Source organism: Nilaparvata lugens, chromosome 14 (genome assembly GCF_014356525.2).
Source record: "Nilaparvata lugens isolate BPH chromosome 14, ASM1435652v1, whole genome shotgun sequence".
Lineage (NCBI taxonomy): Eukaryota > Metazoa > Arthropoda > Insecta > Hemiptera > Delphacidae > Nilaparvata > Nilaparvata lugens.
Window position 1 is genome coordinate 13,615,962 of NC_052517.1, and position 21,842 is coordinate 13,637,803.

The 21,842-nt window shown below is 32.9% G+C and overlaps 1 protein-coding gene across 1 annotated transcript in view; it reads left to right on the forward strand.

Annotated features, from left to right (window-relative positions):
- LOC111050946 overlaps window positions 1-17,556 on the forward strand; it is a 133,727-nt gene extending 116,171 nt beyond the window's left edge. Inside the window, exons 6-7 of the mRNA XM_039440781.1 lie at window positions 14,813-14,949; window positions 15,603-17,556. Of these exons, the coding sequence (XP_039296715.1) occupies window positions 14,813-14,949; window positions 15,603-15,652 (187 nt within the window). The 3' untranslated portion in view covers window positions 15,653-17,556. The remainder of the gene's footprint in view (window positions 1-14,812; window positions 14,950-15,602) is intronic.
- Window positions 17,557-21,842: the final 4,286 nt, after the last annotated feature.

The window sequence follows — 21,842 nt, forward strand, 5'->3', positions numbered from 1 at the left end:
ACGATTTGATTTGACAATACAGAAAAAGTAACAATGTATCGAATAAATACAAAATTGTCTTGCATTAGATGAAAAATGAGGAAGAACAATTGAGTACATTTACATGATTAGTAGTCTATTGAATTATTTCACTACCTATTTGACTTGAGAATAGTCCTTCACTGGTAGTTGGAAGAAATCTGAAATTGAGTATAAAGGATTATTCAATAGTAGGCGCTCTAGGTTTTTCTTATAAATTGGCATTGGTAGGTTCCTGGCTATCTCGGGTAATGTGTTGAATAATTTCAATGAAACTTGATTTGGACTTGTTGATATTCTTTTGAGTCTTGTATATGGTATATCTATTTTTGTCTTATTTCTAGTATTATGACAGTGAATGTCAACTCTGCGGCTATAAGAACCTAAATTATTCTTTATCTGGAGGAGAAGTTTGAAAGCTACCAAACTGTGCACTGTCATAATTTTCTCCTTTATAAACAATGGCTTACAATGCTCCAGATAAGTAGCGTTACATATAATTCTTATAGCTTTTTTCTGGAGCAAGAATACTTTTTGAACCTCTGGGGCGCAGCCCCATAAGACTAAACCATACGTGTAAACGCTTTGAAAAAAGGCAAAGTAGCACATTCTCAGGTAATTTGAAGGAACACAGTCCTTAAGACTGCGAAGGAGATATAAAACCCTACTTAATTAGGTTGGTAGCACAGGCTGCCTCGATTGTTTGCTCTAGTGTCGTGTCTGTTATTTTTCATATTTTAAAATGTTTTCGATGGTTTTTCATCAATAATCGATAGATTTTTCATAAAAGTTAGTGATGGACTTTCAGTAATGTGTATAGAAAGTTTGTGATTTATTGGAACTTGGATTTATTCAGAATTTCATTTGTTTCTAACCTAGTGGACATTGCAAGAAATTGACATTTTGATTACACTTTTCGAGCTTGATGAACCTTGAACCCTCTGCTAAGAACCTAACGGATATAAATTTACCCTCACAAAAACTGTCTCTAATGATTACTTTATTGTGAGAAGTGATATAAAAAGGAACACTCCTAAACTCTGTTGTTTTCCGTATCAATTCTTACCCCATCTGTTGCTTGTGTTACGATTGACTGTGAAACATCGTCAGAGTTATCCTCTCTGCTGTTACAGTGTTCAATTATTTTCTCTCTCAGTATCACTCACCCTCTCAATTTCACCGGCTCAATAATTCCTTGTTGTTTTTAAGCAGCTCAATTTATGTGCAACTGATAGCGTTCTCCTTATCTTGTTTTCATACCTGTACAAGAGTTGCCGGCTGATGTGACTGCTAGCAAAATAGGTAGCGTCTTTTGGTTGCTATGACAATGCTGACTGTCGACAGTGACCACCAGTTTTCTTATCAGTGAACTTTCTCTTTCAATAGAACCGGTGTTTTTACTTTTCATAGAGACTATGAAGCCAATGACGTCTCATCAAAGGCGCAAAAATTTGATTCGCGCGCAATCGGAGCTCAATAGTTTAAATGGTGACTTAATCAATGCTGATGTTGTTGAACTGGCAGTTAATGTTAGGGAAACACTCTCTATGATAGCTGAAAAATATTCGAATAATGCAATAGTTGACTTGATTCCAAATATTATCGGAGTCTTAAATAAACTTGACAGTTCTATTTCGGAGAACAATGAATTGAGAAACGATCTTATGGAGATCTCAGTTGAAAATAAACAGTTGGCTAAATCCTTGAGTGATGAGAGGGACAGAAGAAAGGAATGTTTTGAGGACTCTTTGGTCAATGAAGGGAGAGCAGACGAGGAAATAAAATTGCTGAAATCAAATCCTTCAAATTACCTGAGAATGTGCTACTTTGCCTTTTTTCAAAGCGTTTACACGTATGGTTTAGTCTTATGGGGCTGCGCCCCAGAGGTTCAAAAAGTATTCTTGCTCCAGAAAAAAGCTATAAGAATTATATGTAACACTACTTATCTGGAGCATTGTAAGCCATTGTTTATAAAGGAGAAAATTATGACAGTGCACAGTTTGGTAGCTTTCAAACTTCTCCTCCAGATAAAGAATAATTTAGGTTCTTATAGCCGCAGAGTTGACATTCACTGTCATAATACTAGAAATAAGACAAAAATAGATATACCATATACAAGACTCAAAAGAATATCAACAAGTCCAAATCAAGTTTCATTGAAATTATTCAACACATTACCCGAGATAGCCAGGAACCTACCAATGCCAATTTATAAGAAAAACCTAGAGCGCCTACTATTGAATAATCCTTTATACTCAATTTCAGATTTCTTCCAACTACCAGTGAAGGACTATTTTCAAGTCAAATAGGTAGTGAAATAATTCAATAGGCTACTAATCATGTAAATGTACTTAATTGTTCTTCCTCAGTTTTTCATCTAATGCAAGACCATTTTGTATTTATTCGATACATTGTTACTTTTTCTGTATTGTCAAATCAAATCGTACTAAGTGTAACTTTCACTGTATAATTCAAAACTTAAAACTATGTATTATATTGTTGACTGACGTTTCCGATAGCATTGTATGTATGCATTGAAGGAATAAAAAGCATTCTTATTCTTATTCTTATTCTAATGAGCAGCGAAGGACAGGAAATGTGTAGCAAGCAGGTGCTACCTTGATCAAGAGATCACCAATAAAAATGATCTATAAAAAGATGCAAAAAATATCCGGAAGCCAAACAACAAATTGACAAATACAATAATAAATGACAAAGGCTTCAGAACATATCCAAAAAACTAGAACAACGATAAATAAATGTGCAACAGGAATGCACGGTATCAAGTCGGCAGTGGACCACTAGTGCTCCAGCTGCAAAGATACAAACTAAACTACCGCGCAGAGAAGCATGACAATACAAATCAAAAAATCAATGAAAGAGATTGTTTGAAGATGGGGAATAGTTTTAACAGTTAGTATAATTCATCTCTGACACGCTTAGATGCATATAATTGCAAAAGAAAAGATGTGATTATGGATGAGTAAGAAGAACAATCAACAGAATATTGAAATTAATAGCACCAATAATAAAATAAAATCAACTTCAATACTCCGTCAACTTAATCCTCGAACACATCAATTCAGCAGCGTTTATAATAGAAGGATATGATGACTAACCATTTGATCTCTCTGAATTATCTATTTGTCACCATCGGATAGGTTAGGTATACTCAAGAATTAACAATAAAATTAGTAATCATGATATAAATTTAATATACAAACATAAGAGAAAAGAATATTTCAAAATACAAGAAAATTAGATTTTACAATTTCTACTATGCTAGATTCTGATGATTAGCTGTTGATGTATAATTCATTTGTAAATACCTTTTTATAAGTGGGAGGCCTCCTACACTTTTTTTTATCGGACATTCACTTATCTTGCACAAAACACATGAAGCTCTTGAAGTATTCTATACTCTTGTGATGGATTGGTTCCTTTTTCAGTAGGTAGTTATTTTCGAACGGATTTGTTGACAATTTTCCATGGCCATATCAAAGATAGTGATTCCAAATTCAACTAGATACCATAAGATTCAACAAGATTTGACGAGATTCAATGAGATGCAATGACCGCTGTAGAATAAAAGAAAAGAAACTTTTAACCACTATTATAAAAAAGATGAGTTCAAAAATACAGAATCTGTACTTTTTGAAACATGATACCTTAATAAATTTGTCAAGAGAAACAAAAATATAATAATTCATAGACAAAGAATTCAAATTAGTTGAAGTGAAGCTTCCAAAATATTTCATTCTATTACTTTTAAAGGAACATGTCAACATGAATCAGACTTTATTATATTATATGTAATAGACTAGCCAGAACAGGAATACAGATCAATTTCTATTCTATTTGAAATAATTTTGAGACAACAAAATTTCAACAGTGTTTTCAACACTCCCACTCTTGGAGCATTTCACAATCTGATTACAAAAATACCAAAATCTTTAGTATTTTTCAAGTATCTCATTATTCTTTTAACTGCTTGCCAGTGACTGCTGTTGTATTTATTCAAAAATCTACTAGTTATACTAACAGCATATGCAATATCTGGCGTAGAAACCATTGTTAAGAATGAAAGAAAGCCTACAGCCTCCCTATAAGGAATTGTATCAATGGTTTCGTTTTCATTAGATTTTATTATATTTACATTTGTGTCAGCAGGTACACTCAAAGGATTTGCATCAATCATGTTGAATCGATTAATTATTTTGTCAATGTAGGTACTCTGATGGATATGGATAGTTTTATTCAATTTGTCATGGATCATTTCCATTCCAACAAAATAATCTGGTTTTAAGACTGCTGCTTTGAAAGTTGAACTCAAAGTATGCATAAATTCATCAATAATGCGTTTTGAACTGCCCAATACTAGTCCATCATCTACATAGAGAGCTAAATATAATTTGTCATTATTGAAAGTACCATAATAAACACAAGGATCAGCATTAGTTTTGACTAATTTGAATTTTTGTAAGAAAGAATCAAAAGTTACATTCCAACATCTTGAAGCCTGTTTTAGACCATACAGTGACTTATTCAACTTACAAACTAGCGTTTCATCATATATTTCTAGTCCTTCAGGTATTTTCATGTAAATGTCATTGTCTAATTTACCATTTTAAAATGCTGGTTTTATATCAAATTGTGCAATTTCCAAATTTTCATTAACAGCAATAGCTAACAATATTCTAATTGAATCATAGCAAACTACAGGAGAAAAAATCTCTTGATAGTCTTCACCAGCTTTCTGGAAAAATCCTTTTGCACATAATCTTGCTTTGAAACGGGGGTCATTGGATTCTTGTGAATTTTTTATTTTGAATACCCATTTACAGTTAATAGTCTTTTTATTATCAGGTAGAGTGACAATATCCCATGTTTTATTTTCTTCATGAGCTTGCAGCTCTACAGTGATAGCTATTTTCCTTTTTTCAGAATTTACATCACAAATAGATTGATTATAAGTTTTAGGTTCCTCATAATAAGTTAAACAAAGCTCGAATCTAGCAGGTGGTTCAATTGTATTTCTGTTTCTAAAATTGTATTTATTGGAAGTTCCTGGATTACAAATATTAGGAGTGGGAACTGTTTCACTATCATTTTCATTATTATTGAAACCTACATTTTCTTCAGAATCATTTACAATGTCAAGATTTCATTCAAATTTTCATTTTCATTTTCAGGATTTACATGCACAGGTTCAAACTCATTCAAAACATGATCAATGAATATTTGATTCTCTTGATTTACATTAACAGGATTAGCATTTTCATTGAATACAACATCTCTAGAAATTTTCAACTTATTAGTTCTCAAATCAAAAAGCCTGTAGCTATTTTCTTTTTTTTATTATCTTTTTCATACCCTACAAAAATCATTTTCGTAGATTTTGCATCCCATTTAGTTCTGAACTGTTTGGGAACATGAGCATATGCCTCACATCCAAATATTTTCATGTGAGTTAGCTGGGGTTTCTTATTATACCAATTTTCATAAGCTGTAGTGTCAATTTGTGAACAGGGAATTCTATTCAAAATATAAACAGCAGTATTGACGGCCTCAGTCCACAATTTTCTGGGCAAATTCTTGGCAATGAGCATAGACCTAGCACTTTCAACTATTGTCCTAATCTCTCTTTCAGACCTACCATTCTGCTGGGGTGTGTAGGGAGCAGAAGTTTGTAACTGAATACCTCTAAATGAAAGATAATTTTTCAAAGCAGAATTAGTGTATTCTGTACCATTGTCAGATCGAATTATTTTTATTCTCTGATTAAATTTATTATTGATCATATTCGTTCATTATTTCATATTCATCATTCTTCATATTCTTTGTAAACTTCAAAAGTGTCATTCTTATTTTTCAAGAAGTAGTCTATACATGACGAAAACTTGACTTGTCATCCTTAAATAAAAGAAAATATTTTGCACCTCCTACAGAAGTTTCAGTCATTGGACCGCAAATGTCAGTGTGTATCATTTCACCAGGTCTAATACTTTTATCATGTTGAATGGCCTTGAATGATAGTTTGGATTGTTTCCCGTACAGACATGGTTCACATACAAATCTATCATCATTAATTAATTTTACATTGTGAATCAAATCATTCTTTGCGTCATTTTTAATTGAGTTACAGTTAATATGACCTAAACGTGCATGCCAAAGTTTCAGATTTCCAGATGAAGCAACATTCAATTCATTTGTTTGTACTTTAAATAATAGTCTGAAAAGATTATTACTTTAATAAAATTAGTAGAATTGATGGTGATGTTGTGAAATCTCCACAATTTTTAGTGAAATTTGACAATATCTTTCTTTTCTGATTATCACTTTAACCAGTGGCAACTAATTTTGAATCTTCATCAAAAATGTCAATTTTATTGGAATGAAATTTCAGTTCTAGACCTTTCTCAGTACAAGTACCAATTGAAAATAGATTTTCGCATGAAGTAGGGATGTATTAAACATTTTCCAATTTACCATCTAGCCATTCATTATTAACCAATCTTTCAATGTAAATAGTACCTTTGCCTTTAATTTCACAAGTTGAATCATTACCCAACCTAACTGATTCAGAATTACATTCAGTGAATTCATGAAACTATTCACGACGAAAACTCATATGCTGTGAAGCTCCACTATCAGAAAGCCATATTTCATTTGAATCTAGATTCATCAGATTAGTGTGAGCATTATCATGAACTACATTGAAAGCTTGAAGATTTGACTTACCATTTTCAGTATCTTTCTTAACATTACAATCTTTTTGTTTCTTATAACAATTTCTGGCAATATGCCCCATTTTTCCACAGTAATGACACTTAATGGAAATGGTTGAGTACAAAAAAGATCGATGATTTGCAACGGTATAAAGAGAAAAATAGAGAGGTTGAAAGGTTGATAATACAAGAAAAAAACAGCCAGTGGTAGAGAACATGCTAGCGAATCGATCAGTATCTTGGGGGAGTAAGAAGCTCTGAATCTTGGAGTGTGTTGAAAAGTATGCCAACAAATAGGAAGGAATCCATGACTGTGACACAAATCAAACCCTCTGAATGGGAGAAGCACTATAAAAACCTGCTGACAGAGTCAAGAGGAGAATTTATGGGTAATACTGCAATAGAGGGAGAAAAGCCGGAAATCCCTTTGGTACAAGAAGAAGTGAGTAAAGCAGTAAGAGGTTTGAAAAATAATAAGTCAGCAGGGCCAGGAGGTATCAATCCAGAACTGATCAAGTATGGTTCAGAAAAGTTATTTCGGATCTTGAGAATGTTATTCCAACGGGTAATTAATGGAGAGAAGGCACCAAATGAATGGAAAATTGCACATATGTTTTCAATACTTAAGAAGGGCAATAGAAGATTATGTGAAAATTACAGGGGTATAGCAGTTTTGCCAACAATAGCTAGAATATATGGAGAAGTTTTAAAGAATAAGCTTGAAAAGGAGATAGAAGGGGAGATTGGAGATGAACAGGCAGGGTTTTCAGCAGGAAAATCATGTGTAGACCACATTTATACCCTCCAACAGATAATACAAAAAAAGAGTGCCAAAAACCGATCAGTACATCTAGCGTTTGTAGACCTGAGAAAAGCATATGATACAGTACCCAGGAATAGACTATGGAAAGCTATGGAAAACCTACATTATACCAAGAAACCTCATAAATGCCACAATGGAACTTTATAATGAAAATCAAATCGGAATTAAGATAGGTAATACTGTAACTGCTCCTTTCCGAACATCAACAGGCTTATTGCAGGGATGCAGCTCGTCCCCAACTCTCTTCAAAATATACCTGGAAGATACCTTAAGGACTTGGAAAAGAAAGTGTCAAGGTATGGGTGTACCTATCAGGGGAGAACACCTTTTTACCCTTTGTTTTGCAGACGATCAGGTGGTTATTTCGCAGGATGAGGAAGATTTAAGTTACATGATGAGAAAGTTGAAAGAAGAGTATGATAAAGCCGGGATGGAAATCAATGTGGACAAGATGGAGTATTTACAAACGAATAGCGATGGCACACCAGATTTGTCCATTGACTGTAACACCGTGATAAAAGAGAGAGATAAATTTAAATACCTGGGATTTACCATCATGAAAAATGGTAATACAGATGAGGAGATAAAGATTAGGTTGGCCCAAACCAGGAGTTGTATTCGACAGTTGCACCCAATCATATGGAGTAAGGATATTCATAGGAAAAATAAACATAGAATATTCAATGCAATTGTCAGAAGTATAATGACGTATGGGGCAGAGGTTTGGGTGACAAACAAGAGAGCAAGAAATAAGATAAGAGCTGTTGAGATGGATTACTGGAGGAGATGCTGTAGGCTTACCATAATGGACAGAGTGAGAAACGAGGAGATAAGAAGGAGAATGAAAGTGGAATGGGATATTATAAAGTTGATTGAGGATAAATGGTTGATGTGGTATGGCCATGCTAGAAGGGCGAGTGCTAGCAAATGGATAGGAATGGTGACTGATTGGAGTCCAATTGTGCGAAGGAAAAGAGGAAGACCTAAAAGATCATGGAGAAATGAGGTGGATGAGGCTATGGAGGCCAGGAATTTAAGGGATGGTGAATGGGAGGATAGGCAAAGATGGAGGTCTCAACTAAAAGAAGGAAGACGGTGAATCACTGTAAAATCCTATTATATATATATATATTATATATATATATATATATATATATATATATATATATATATATATATATATATATATATACATTATACATTATATATATATGCATAGACACTCAAAATTTTTGTTTGGTTTCTTTGTTATATTTGGTTGTTTACCTTGATTATGTTTCTTAAAAGGATACTTTTGATGAAGGCTTATCGTAAATGCGTCAGCTACATCTTCAGTGGTCGTCATCCTGCTTTCTTCTTTGATCAGTCGTTCAGTCAGATATTGTATGGTTTGTTTGGTCTCATCAATGCTATCCCAAGCTGTTATAAATCCATTGAACTTTGCCGGAAGACTTTCTAGTATTTTCGCCATTATCATAGTGTCAAATACGTTTTCACCAATGTCTTTCAATTGTTGAGCCAGATTTTCAATTTTCGTTATGTGTTGCACTACAGTGTCACCGAGAGTCATTTTGTATTCATGGAATTTAGTCATCATACACAGTTCGTTTGCAGCACTCTTTTGTTCATGGATAGCACTCAATTTTGTCCACATTTCAGCAGCGGTTACACAAGTTAGAAATTGTTCTAGCTGTTGATATTCCATCGAGGATGATAAGATGAACATACCTTTAGCATTTTGTTTTTCCCATGTAGACAATTCAGTTCCAGCAGTTTTTGGCTTACCATCACTGCCATTCACGATCTCCAGAAGTCCAATTGCCACGAAAATAGAGTTCATCTGGAACTTCCACAGGTGGAAGTTTTCACCATTAAATTTGTTGATGTTTCGACAATCAGCTTCAGTCATTTTTGTTCAAGAATCAGAACTTGTAGAACAAATACTTGTAAGCACTTGGAGAATGAATTACTAACCTTTCAGAGTCAATACCGTAGACAAGTCATCAGAAGAAGATTAGACAGTCAGTCAAATTCATCAGTCACAATTAGAATAAACTCAACAATGTTGGTATCACAATAGTTTCAAAGGTGAACAATCGTAGCATTCTTCAATCTCATACACGAAACAGCATAGCACATTATCCGTTACTTTACTGACTTTTACTGGGCTTTGCTGGGCCCATAACCTATTGAATAAAAACTGCAATATTGAAAAAAATATCTATTTCATTTAGACAAATTAAACACTTCATGATAAGTATGCAAAAATAATGGTAAAATGGAAAATACACACAACAGGGCAAATCAGGCGTCGCCGGCCATTGCATCAACACAGAGAGTTGTGATCATAGAGCAAACAACGATACATTATACATAGATACAAATACATAGAGTGTCAACTAAGTGCAATATTGGAAATGCGTAAAGCAAATTAGTTTTCATTTTCAACACATTGTTTGTTGAATACACCGACATACAGTATTTCCATTATATATTTTTCTTTAAACACGTTTGAGCAATCTATTATAAGTCACATATCTGATACAATAGTGATCTGGTCTTTATAAGAGTTTCAAGTTAGTATAATTCATCTCTGACACGCTTAGATGCATATAATTGCAAAAGAAAAGATGTGATTATGGATGAGTAAGAAGAACAATCAACAGAATATTGAAATTAATAGCACCAATAATAAAATAAAATCAACTTCAATACTCCGTCAACTTAATCCTCGAACTCATCAATTCAGCAGCGTTTATAATAGAAGGATATGATGACTAACCATTTGATCTCTCTGAATTATCTATTTGTCACCATCGGATAGGTTGGGTATACTCAAGAATTAACTAAAAAATTAGTAATAATGATATAAATTTAATATACAAACTTAAGAGAAAAGAATATTTCAAAATACAAGAAAATTAGATTTTACAATTTCTACTATGCTAGATTCTGATGATTAGCTGTAGATGTATAATTCATTTGTAAATACTTTTTTATAAGTGGGAGGCCTCCTACACTTTTTTTTATCGGACATTCACTTATCTTGCACAGAACACATGAAGCTCTTGAAGTACCGTATTCTATACTTGTGATGGATTGGTTCCTTTTTCAGTAGTTAATTTCGAACGGATTTGTTGACAATTTTCCATAGCCATATCAAAGATTGTGATTCCAAATTCAACTAGATACCATAAGATTCAACGAGATTTGACAAGATTCAATGATAACTTATTCAATGAGATGCAAAGACCGCTGTAGAGTAAAAGAAAAGAAACCTTTAACCACTATTGTAGAAAAGATGAGTTCAAAAATACAGAATCTGTACTTTTTGAAACATGATACCTTAATAAATTTGTCAAGAGAAACAAAAATATAATTCATAGACAAAGAATTCAAATTAGTTGAAGTGAAAGCTTCCAAAATATTTCATTTTATTACTTTTAAAGGAGCATGTCAACATGATTCAGACTTTATTATATTATATGTAATAAACTAGCCAGAACAGGAATACATAACAATTTCTATTTCATTTAAAATAATTTTGAGACAACTTAAAGCTTGAATTTTATATGAAAATGTTTTAAACATTGGATTAGGTTATTAATGATCTGAAAAATAGTTTTAAGAATGCTAGGAAAGAAATAAATTAAATCCAATCTACAGACATGAAAATTTCAAACAAGAAAACAACTTATAAAGAAGTAATTTAAAGAAATAAATCATTACTTGTACAGCGGATTTCGTATGTAATAATTATACATTTCCAGAAAATTCAAATTAATAAGAAATAAAAGGACAAAATACAAGGATTAATTAAACGATCCTTCTCCTAGAAATGCTCGAGCAAAATTGTTCAGACCAAACGAAAAAGGATTCAACAAAATGTAGAAATGACGTAAGCAAAACGGTATTATCTGAAAGACAAGGAGATAAGAGAGAAAGGAATAGAAAGACTCCATGGCACTGACAAGGACAGAGAAAAGAGAAAGAAAGCACAGAATCAATTGAACAAGCCAGCATTTGCAAGTTTCTAGATAGTTAGTGAAAAACAACTGATAAAAATAATCATGTTAGAAAACGGCTCATCTCGTAAGGCTGAGTTCTAAGTTCTAACACCCAAGCTGGTTGTTCAGGCACTGAGGTGAGTCGATGATAGAATTTCATCATTTAATTAGAACCACCCTTACAATATGTACACACCTTAAGGCAGAAACATACAAACAATCAGTAGGCTATCAATTGCCAATATATTATTTCATATACAATTTGTTAGAGGATTGAAAGATGATTGGCTACAAGAACAAATTTTACAAAGTGCTTCCACCAATTTTGACGACATACTGAAAAAAAGCAATTGCACTTGAGCCATCAGAAATAGAAAGTAAAGTTTTCCAACAACATCACAATTGTGATAGTGTTTATTTCATTATTGATAGGAAAATCAACATAATCAAAAGAGTTTATCCAAAAAACTACCATTCTGAACAGCATTTTAATGACCATTGAGAGTCGAAACCAGTGGGTTACCGATTCAGTAAATCAGATTTTATAACCCTTGGAATTGAAAATCTTTGTCCCAGATGTGGTAGAGACAATAACAAGAGTACTAACTGTAGAGTGGATGAATTGGAAAGTAAGATGTGACATATGCCAAAAACAGGGGAATTTTTCAAGAGCCTGTTTGATAACAATGCAAAATGAATTGAGAAAACGTAGCCATACCAGTTTTGTACATCTACAAACATTACATGATGATGTCTTCCACAACAACTACTCAGAAGGACTAGACAACATTTTAATGTTGTCAATTTTGTTCATAAACGTACATTCTGATAGATACAGTATATCTAAATGGAAAATCTCAACAATTTGAGATAGACAGTGGAGCCAAATTTCCCTTATTAGAAGAAATGAGTTTGACAATCTGAATTTGATTGTTCCTGTTCAAATTTCTAACTTGACTTTTTGTACTTATTCTGGAAATATTGTAGAACCAGAGGGAGAAGTCGTAGTAAAAGTATCTCACAAGGGAAAACAAAAAAATGGAGAATTTTATATTGTTCATGCCAGTCATGAAGCACTCCTTGGTCCAGAATGGATGAGATAACTGAGAATAAATCTTTCTGAAACTGACAATGACATGAACCAACTAGTTAAATCATATCAGATAAACCTTCAATTCAATTGATGAAGTAGAAGAAGAATTCAAAACAATCTTCAACCAAAGATTGGATGTGTTCCTGAATTTACAGTAACACTGAACCTTTGAGGAGGAGCAAAACCATGTTTTATCATGAAAGAAACGTCAACCAAGAACTCAGCTCATTTGCAACTGAAGGAACTATTTCAGCTGTACCAAAAAGCAACCATGACTGGGAATCTCCACTGGTCATCATTTCAAAAGCTGATGGAGGGGTCAGCATTTGTGTTGACTAGAAGTTCTGTGTTAATGAACGTCACAGCTAACCGCACCCAATCAGGGAAGTTTATTATGTTCTCAATAGCTTTTTTGCCACACTGCACAGAAAGCAGCTGTTTTCCAGTCCCTAAGTGGATCTGAAAGACATTGTCTGCAGAAGACTCTCGTCTGACGTCAGAACAGGTTTCTTTCCGGCCTAGGCCAGAAAGAGTACCCTTTCCAGCCGATAACATGGAACTAAGAAAGGTGATCAAAAAACAGCTGATCAAAAAACTTTTCATTATTTGTGTTCATTATTCCATAATTGAAACATTTATAATAATATCATCTTATTGTCATTTGAAAGAATAATCTTTATAGTTTATGGGTAAACTATAAAATCTTAGCATTGAACTCAACCTCCCACATAATTGAACATCATCTTTTAGGTTATTTAGACAATCAAAATAGAAAATAAAAATACTTGGACATTTTCCTGATATTCAGATTACCTCAGATTTGCTAGAGATATCACCTTCCATTTCTACTTTCGGAAATGCTTAGTAAACAACTATTCTCATATATATATATTGTTTATTTTTGTGTGTGGTGAAAAATAGCGTTCGCACTATGTGGCAAAAATGTTTTTCTGGCTCTCAATATTTTCTAGTCCACGGCCTACGGCCTCGGACTTGAAAACCGATTTCGAGCCGGAAAAATCTCATTTTCTGCTCTAGGTGCGAAATATACTATTTCGGTACCCGATTTTTCTCCAAGTGATTCCTTTGCGTTATTGGTAGCACCTGCAACTCATGAATGAAATATTGCACATTATGAACTGATCAAACTAATATTTTTTCATATTTCTAACTGTGATACAAATATTATCCATGTAATTTCGACTTAATAATGTATAATTGATAATCATTCTATTATTCTATGTCCCCTGTGCTTAGGGGTATTACATTTTACAACTGACACATTAAGCGTTCTTCAACACAAAACTTTCCCAGAGCAAAGCACGGGTTAACTGCTAGCATATAGTCTACATGAGTGGAAAATTAGTTGTTCAGAGAAACGTGGTTACCATGCCAGGTCATCTACATATAGAATTATGTTTAAAATCCACATTATTTTAGGCAACGCAATACATTTCTCTCTACTCATGGAATATTTTGTTCTTCATTTCTACCTGTTCATATAGATTGTCCCATAAAAGGTTTAAAAGCTGAAGAACATAGATTCTACATGAAATTTTGGATAGAAAATGTTTTTCAACATTTGCTGGTATTTTGTAATATATTTTGATATTTTTGAAAAATGACAATAACTAAAGATAACTATCAATTTAATAATCTTATTCTTGGATAGCGTTGGAGAGAGAAAGAAATGTTCAACACGATTCATACATAATTTGTATCTTTGTTTGACGTTTTTGAACTTTTCAAATGCCCATACTGTTTGAAATTTAGCTTTGAACTCGAGGAATGTACATTTTGAACTTTGAGCGTCCATAAAAAGTTACAAAACATCGAACAAAAGAACAATTCTGAGTACTCCTATTAAAAATTGCTTCCTCTTTCCAACCATATCCTTAAAATTAGATTTTGACACAGGCATGGTTTGCTAGTTATTGACGTTTTTATAATATATTATATATGGTATCAAGGAATCAATTTCCAGATGACAAGGTTGACATGAGAAATTTTTTCTGCTGCAAGTTTTATGACATGTAGAATCCATATTCTTTGGCTGTTACACCTTTCTTAGGACACTATGATTGTAGAAGTTACCGAACATTCATTGTATTCATTACAAGTGTACTGATTTCCCTGATTTCAGTTATAAAATCGATCTTTCCGAACTAAATAATGGAGGACCATTCACAAAAGATGACCTTGTAAGAGTTTTCAATATGAGATCTGATATAGCTAAAAAAATAGTCGAAAATGATACTAATCGAACGATCACAGCAACAGGTAACATAATTTATTACTCATAATATAATATGAATGTCTTTTTTCCGTGTTGTTATAGATTAGGTTTAATCTTAGATGAATTAAATTAATGGGCAAAGTGTTCACCAGGGGGTGAAGGAACAGTATCTTGACCTGCAACTATAGTGAGGTCCTCGTTATGATGGCAGTGGAGAAAGATAGGGGAACAGCGTTGCCAATTCTCTGCCTTGCCACTGACCTCTATAGAGGTCAGATTGTAACTGATACCAGTATTTATATGTTTATTACTGTATTGTTTAAACTGATCAATTATATTTCATTTGTCAAGAGAGAATTTTATATTTTTCAATGTATTTTCATTTTTGACATAGAATATTCCATTAATTGGTAGTTTTTCTACATTGCTAAAAAACGATCTGGCAACGTTGCGGATCTAGAAAGGATAGTGCTACTGTATCTGCTTTTCTAAATGATAGAAAAGGATTGCAACACTAATGATAATCAAATAGTATACTGTTATTCTAACAGTATTGTGAATATTATTCAAAAAATTAGACTGTAGTGTCATCAAAATAGCTCATAGCTAATAATTAGGCTATTAACTTGCAGTTCGTCATGGATAGTGAATAGCATAAGTTGTTCTCTTCCACTCATGTATAATTTCTATTTTCCAGATTTGGTATCACATTTTTTGGCCAGAAATATGATGGGAGGTGAAATATGAATATTAATATTAATCACCACATGCAGTAGTTTATTGGCGTGATAATTTGGACAGGACAGGCGCATGTGGAATCAAAGATCCCAGCTTTGCAGCATGCAGTAATAGCATAATTATTATGAATTTTCCTATGTAATTTATTATGCAGTGAGCTATCATCGTTTGGAATGAGAAGATGGAAATGATTTAAAAGCATTGCAAATGTTGGTAATTTGAAATATTTCAAATCAATAATAATATTATTATTAATATTAATACTATTATTATTTAATATTATACATTAGGCTGGTTACACACACACACACACAACACACACACACACACACACACACACACACACACACACACACACACACACACACACACACACACACACACACACACACACACACACACACACACACACACACACACACACACACACACACTTTTTAAAATGTACATTTTTGAATGTAAAATCTTTTTGTCATCCTATTAGAATAAACAGATAGACAGTTTGTCAAGTCCCATCTGATACAATTCATAAGAAAAAACTCAAATGTCCAAAAATCGATGTGGGTAGAACTGGCTCGAACCCTTCTTAATTGCTTATTGATTTCTATGCAAGAGAAAACTAAAAGATATCTCTTTTCAGTTTTATAAAATTAATGAAACATAGCGAGTGAAAGCATTTCTTGAACATCTCACGAGTGCTTCAATGAACTTATAAAACTGTTGTAAACACCATCTCTGACCACTAAAACAAAATAGGCTACAGCATAATATCAAATTGCTGACTTAGGTTGCAAATCAACCAACTAGCCTATGTGGAAAAAGATTGAAATAACTTGTGTAGTGTATTATTTGAAGTTAATTAAACATTTCATAGGTGAAAAAAATTCTAATGAATAAGTGTACTAACATACATAGGTATGTATTTATTGCAAACCCAATTTCAAATAGTTTTATTTATACGTTAACACAAGACAAGTTTGACAAATTTTCTATGTGATCACTTTTTGTTGCACATAAAATATCTAGACGATATTCAATTTCACGCCATACACAGTCGTTCTGGAGTGATGTCTTGGAATATGGCTTCAATTTCTCCGTTTTACTCGTGGTTCATCGATATTACATAACTTCCTCGCATACAACTTATTTTTCACGGCCATACTCTAAACGAAAACATCTTTAAACGGTAATAACCGATTCGCTTTCTTGAAACCACAGAAACAGAATGCACATAGCTTTATCCTGATGCTCTCTCTGTCACCCCCAACATTGAGCCGACTGTGTCAACCCCCTCCATCGAGTCAGCTGTGTTTCTATGAAGGTCATCACAAATTATAATGGAAGCTACACCAATGTTTTCCACAAAAAAAAGGCGCGCTATCACTATTTGTTATCTTTTTATCCACCTATGAAATGTGTCCTATAGAAATCTATGCTTACCCTGTATATTAAATAAAATATTCTAATGTTAAATTTAACTTTAAATAATATTTTATATTTGGAGTATTTGTGACAAAATTGAGAAATATAAGAAGTACAGGAATCTGGATAATAAATAATATAGTGAGATCCACGTCATAAAGTCAGTACCTGATTAACATAGGGTTGCTATCCTTGTCTGTCATTAGACACAAAGCAAACAGCTCTATCTTTCTCAGGTTTGCCAAGTTATGAAGAAATATAATGAACCACCAGAATAATAAATCGCAATTTAAAAAATTAATTATTTTTCCTTGGTGATTATTTAATTTATTTATTAAATATTACATATTTGAGATGGAATTAGCCATTTTTAATCTATACTATAATAAAGGAAAGAACTGGCTTATACACATATGGGATATAGGGAAATTATGTTTGATGCATCATCACCTCTGAACTATTAAATTGATTAACTTGAAATTTGCATGAAGATTCTTAAGCTGGGTTTACACCAAAGCTATTAACAAAATGTTAATAACTTAATCCTTATAGATTCTATTAGATTGAACATAACTTATCATACACATGATGAACATATGTGTTTGTCAAATTCCGTTCAAACTAGTAGAATCTATAAGGATTAAGTTAACATTTTGTTAATAGCTTTGGTGTAAACCCAGCTTTGATCAACCGATTATGTTTATAGGCCCATTTTCAATTCTTCGGGATTTCATTATGCCAAATTTCAAAATAGACCCTTATTTTGCAGAGCACGGGTTATCTGCTAGTCAATAATATGTATTATGTATTGGAGTAGCTTTAATCACAGCAAATATACTATAGAGGGCAGTGGAAACAGAAAAACAACAACACTGCATTCCCGTTAATTCCACTGACTTATAAATGTGAATCCTACTATGGGGACAATTTTGGAAAAAAATTGTAGAACTCTCCAGTTGTCAGAAATTTATGGTTTCAGTGATTATTATTCACTTTGTGAAAGTTCAAATTGAGTCGTTTGTTTGTTTGTTAACCGAGTAAATTAATGGAAAATGAATTACAATAATTTGTGTATTGTTTGCTATTGAATTTGATGCTCTGCTAGAATTCCATCTTGGATTGGAAAATTGTATAATTGGAAAAGAGATATTACAGTCAATTTTCCATCTTAAAAATGTATCAGCACTCTCAGATATATTTTAATAATTATTTATATTATAATTTCCTTAATTGTGTGTGTTTTGAATTATCTGCTAGAATTTCATCTTAGATTGGAAAATTGTATAATTGGAAATGAGAAGTTTCAGTCAATTTTCATCTTCAAAAATGTAGCAGCACTCTCAGATATATTTTAATAATTATTCATATTATATTTTTCTTGTTTGTGTGTGTTTTGAATTATCTGCTAGAATTTTATCTTAGATTGGAAAATTGTATAATTGGAAATGAGAAGTTTCAGTCAATTTTCCATCTTCAAAAATGTAGCAGCACTCCAAGATATATTTTCATAATTATAGCCTATAATTGGAAATGAGAAGTTTCAGTCAATTTTCCACATTCAAAAATGTAGCAGCACTCTCAGATATATTTTAATAATTATTTATATTATATTTTCCTTGTGTGTTTGTTTTGAATTGATTAAAAATACTATCACAAAATCTGCTGACTTTTTTCTACACAATCATCATTCCTTGCCATCATACTATGGCTTATTTCATAAAAATGACATCAGATCTAGTGAAGGAAAGCTTGGGATATATTATTCAATTACCCTTTTATTTTAAGCAACACAACTTTCAATTATTTAAGATATATTTTCAAGATGAATCAGTTAACAGTTTAAAATATAACATCAGATATGCCGGTATCAGGTTACCTCCACAGAAGGCTTTGTGTCAAGGCAGAGAATTGGCAACATTATTTTCCTAAATTTCTCCACCCCATTAACATGGATATCTCTACCAAGGTGATGGGAAGAAAAATATAAATCCAAGTACCCTTCTCAAAATTGCTTACTCACAACATGTAATGGCATCACATAGCCGAAATATGTTGTGAACAAGCAATTTTAAGAAAGGTACTTTGATTTCTTTTTTTGACCGAACGTAGTGAGGTCTATGTTTTAAATCGGATTTTCTTTTATCTGTCTCATGTAACGCGATTACGGCCAAACACATTGATAGAATTCGATGAGATTTATTTATTTATTTACAACAATATGGGAGCATACGGGAAAACCCCAAAAATTGCTCCCTAATCAAAAGAATTACAATAATCACTTTACGAAGAAATTGAAAATCGAGAGAAAAAAACAAGGAAAAAACTATTTCATATTAGTGAAAAAAATGTTATGAGAAACTAAATATACTGAAAACTGAATAATACTGAATAGGCTACTAGAGACTAAACTATATACTAGAAACCATTTACAATATGAGAAAATAATAAGAGAGGAATCAAGAAATTACAAATAACATTCCAAGAATGATGTGAATCATATGCTGAGAATAAATTGAGAATGAGGTGATAACAGAGCTAAGAATGAAAGGAAGTCATCTAATAAATGTGTTACTCCATGTAAGCTGATGAGGTCCAGCGTGGCAAAAATAGGTGTCACATTGAGTGAAGCTGCTTACATGCCTTCTTGAACTGACTGGGATTCATATGAAAAAGGTCTAGGTGAAAACTATGAAAATTATAAAGATTCATCATGCGGTTGATTGAAGAATTGAAGTGACTATTGGAGTTGCATTGGGGAGGAAGAAATCTGAAGCCGGAATGCTGTGAAACTGAAGACATATATATTCAGCAATGAAAGGAGGTAGGTTGGTTGAACATGGTTGTTCAATATATTATAATAGGAACAAAAGCAATTCACAGCTCCTAGATGCTTCCAGGGATTGCATATCAAATATGGCTCTGAAGTTAGCTGTGGGAAAATTGAAAGGTCAGAACATTTTAAAACGCTTGAAAAATACAAACCTTAGAAATTTACTTTGAATTCTTTCTAATCCCAGCTTATGAGGGCGAGATATGGATGCCATACTTCAGAGCAGTAGTTTAATAAACTTCTGATAAGTGTATTATATAATAGGATAAGAATATTGTGATTATCAAATTGAGAGCAGGTTCTCCGATTGAATCCAATCTGTTGACATGCTCTGGAACATAAACTTCCCACAAGATGATTGAAATTGAGCTCAGGATCAAAAATTACACCGAGGTCTTTGAAATTATCCACTCTCTTAATAATTTGGTTATTGATTCTATAGATGGAAATTTGCGAATCTCTTTGTCTTGTGATGACATATGGTGGAACCAAGTCTGGACCAACAGATCCATTACCTTTCAAGCTCCGTATAGAAATAACTATATCAGTCATTGAGATAGAATTCAAGTGGAAAGGGGAGTGACCAATTGTGTCATCAAAAACTCTAGCATGATTGTCGCTTCTATTGAAACAGATGAGAAATAATCTGCAAACGCCTCTGGAATCTCAGTACCTGTGACAAAAGTATTATTCCATCACATAAAATTCTCTGACCTCTTACCCTTCCGATTATTATTTATATATGACCAGAAGTTCCTCATGTCACCACCAATACTTGACTGAACTGAATTCATACAAGCCTGATAAGCTTGAGAAATTTTAAGTTTCAAATCAGATCTCAATCTTCTAAATTCCTCATCGTGATAAGCAGAGACTCTCCTCTTTCTGGCACATTTCTCCTTCCGTTTGATGTCTTGAATTATATCCCTAGTATACCACCGAGGGTACCTGCCAATCCTATCACCAGCGGCTGTTTCAGCACACAGGTCAAAACATGAGTAAACTATGTTATAGAAAAATTCAGTTGCCTCATTGACTTATTCTGATTGGCAGGAATATTCCTTCTTAAACTGCACGTCGATGTATACCGTACACAAGGATTTTTGAAATTTTGCATTTTAAGGATAATATGAAAAGAAAAGGAATTCCTACATACTCTGATATCACACTATATAATTATATGATCTACTCTGAAGATAGGATTAATCAGACTGACAAGTGGAGTACACAGATGTTCTGGAGAAGCCGTGTCTATTTCTATAAGGTATATAGTTTCAATCAAAGATCTTAAAGAGTTATGCATCATTAAGGTCTTTGGTTTTATTTTGTTTTGCAGTCATGGTATTATTATGCGTTCCCATCAGTATTAATATGCTCACATTGGAAAAAACTAATTTGATAGGTGATTGGAAATAATCAAATAAACTAAATAATGCTGAAGAAATAATAATATTTTTTATTGTAAAAAAATAATTTTTATCAGATGGAAAAATTATCACGGAACTGGATGAATTATATCATATGGAGTACAAATTCAAGCGTGAATTGAGTTTGTTTACATTTCAAACAGGTGACATCAGATACTTGCGGATGAGAAAACTGAGTGAGGTCTACTGTTCACAGAACCACTAGTTATTTATATTCAAGAGTAGCCCTAGAGGAAAAAAGACAAGGTGGTGGGAGTGTCATACGTTCTATGTCATCCTATCATTAACCTACTGAATTTTGTCTTGAAATACGGTATCTTCTTAGTAATTTCATTCATCATAATCAATACTCCAATTATACAAGAACAAGTCGTGGACACAATTTGGTGTGACCCCAGGGCCCACCGCAAAATAGACCCACGCTAATCCACCAAAAGCAACTCACACCATGGGATATTTTGTAAACCAATTACTAGGCTTCTCCATACATCTGTGTAAGATAATAATAAATGCAATAAAT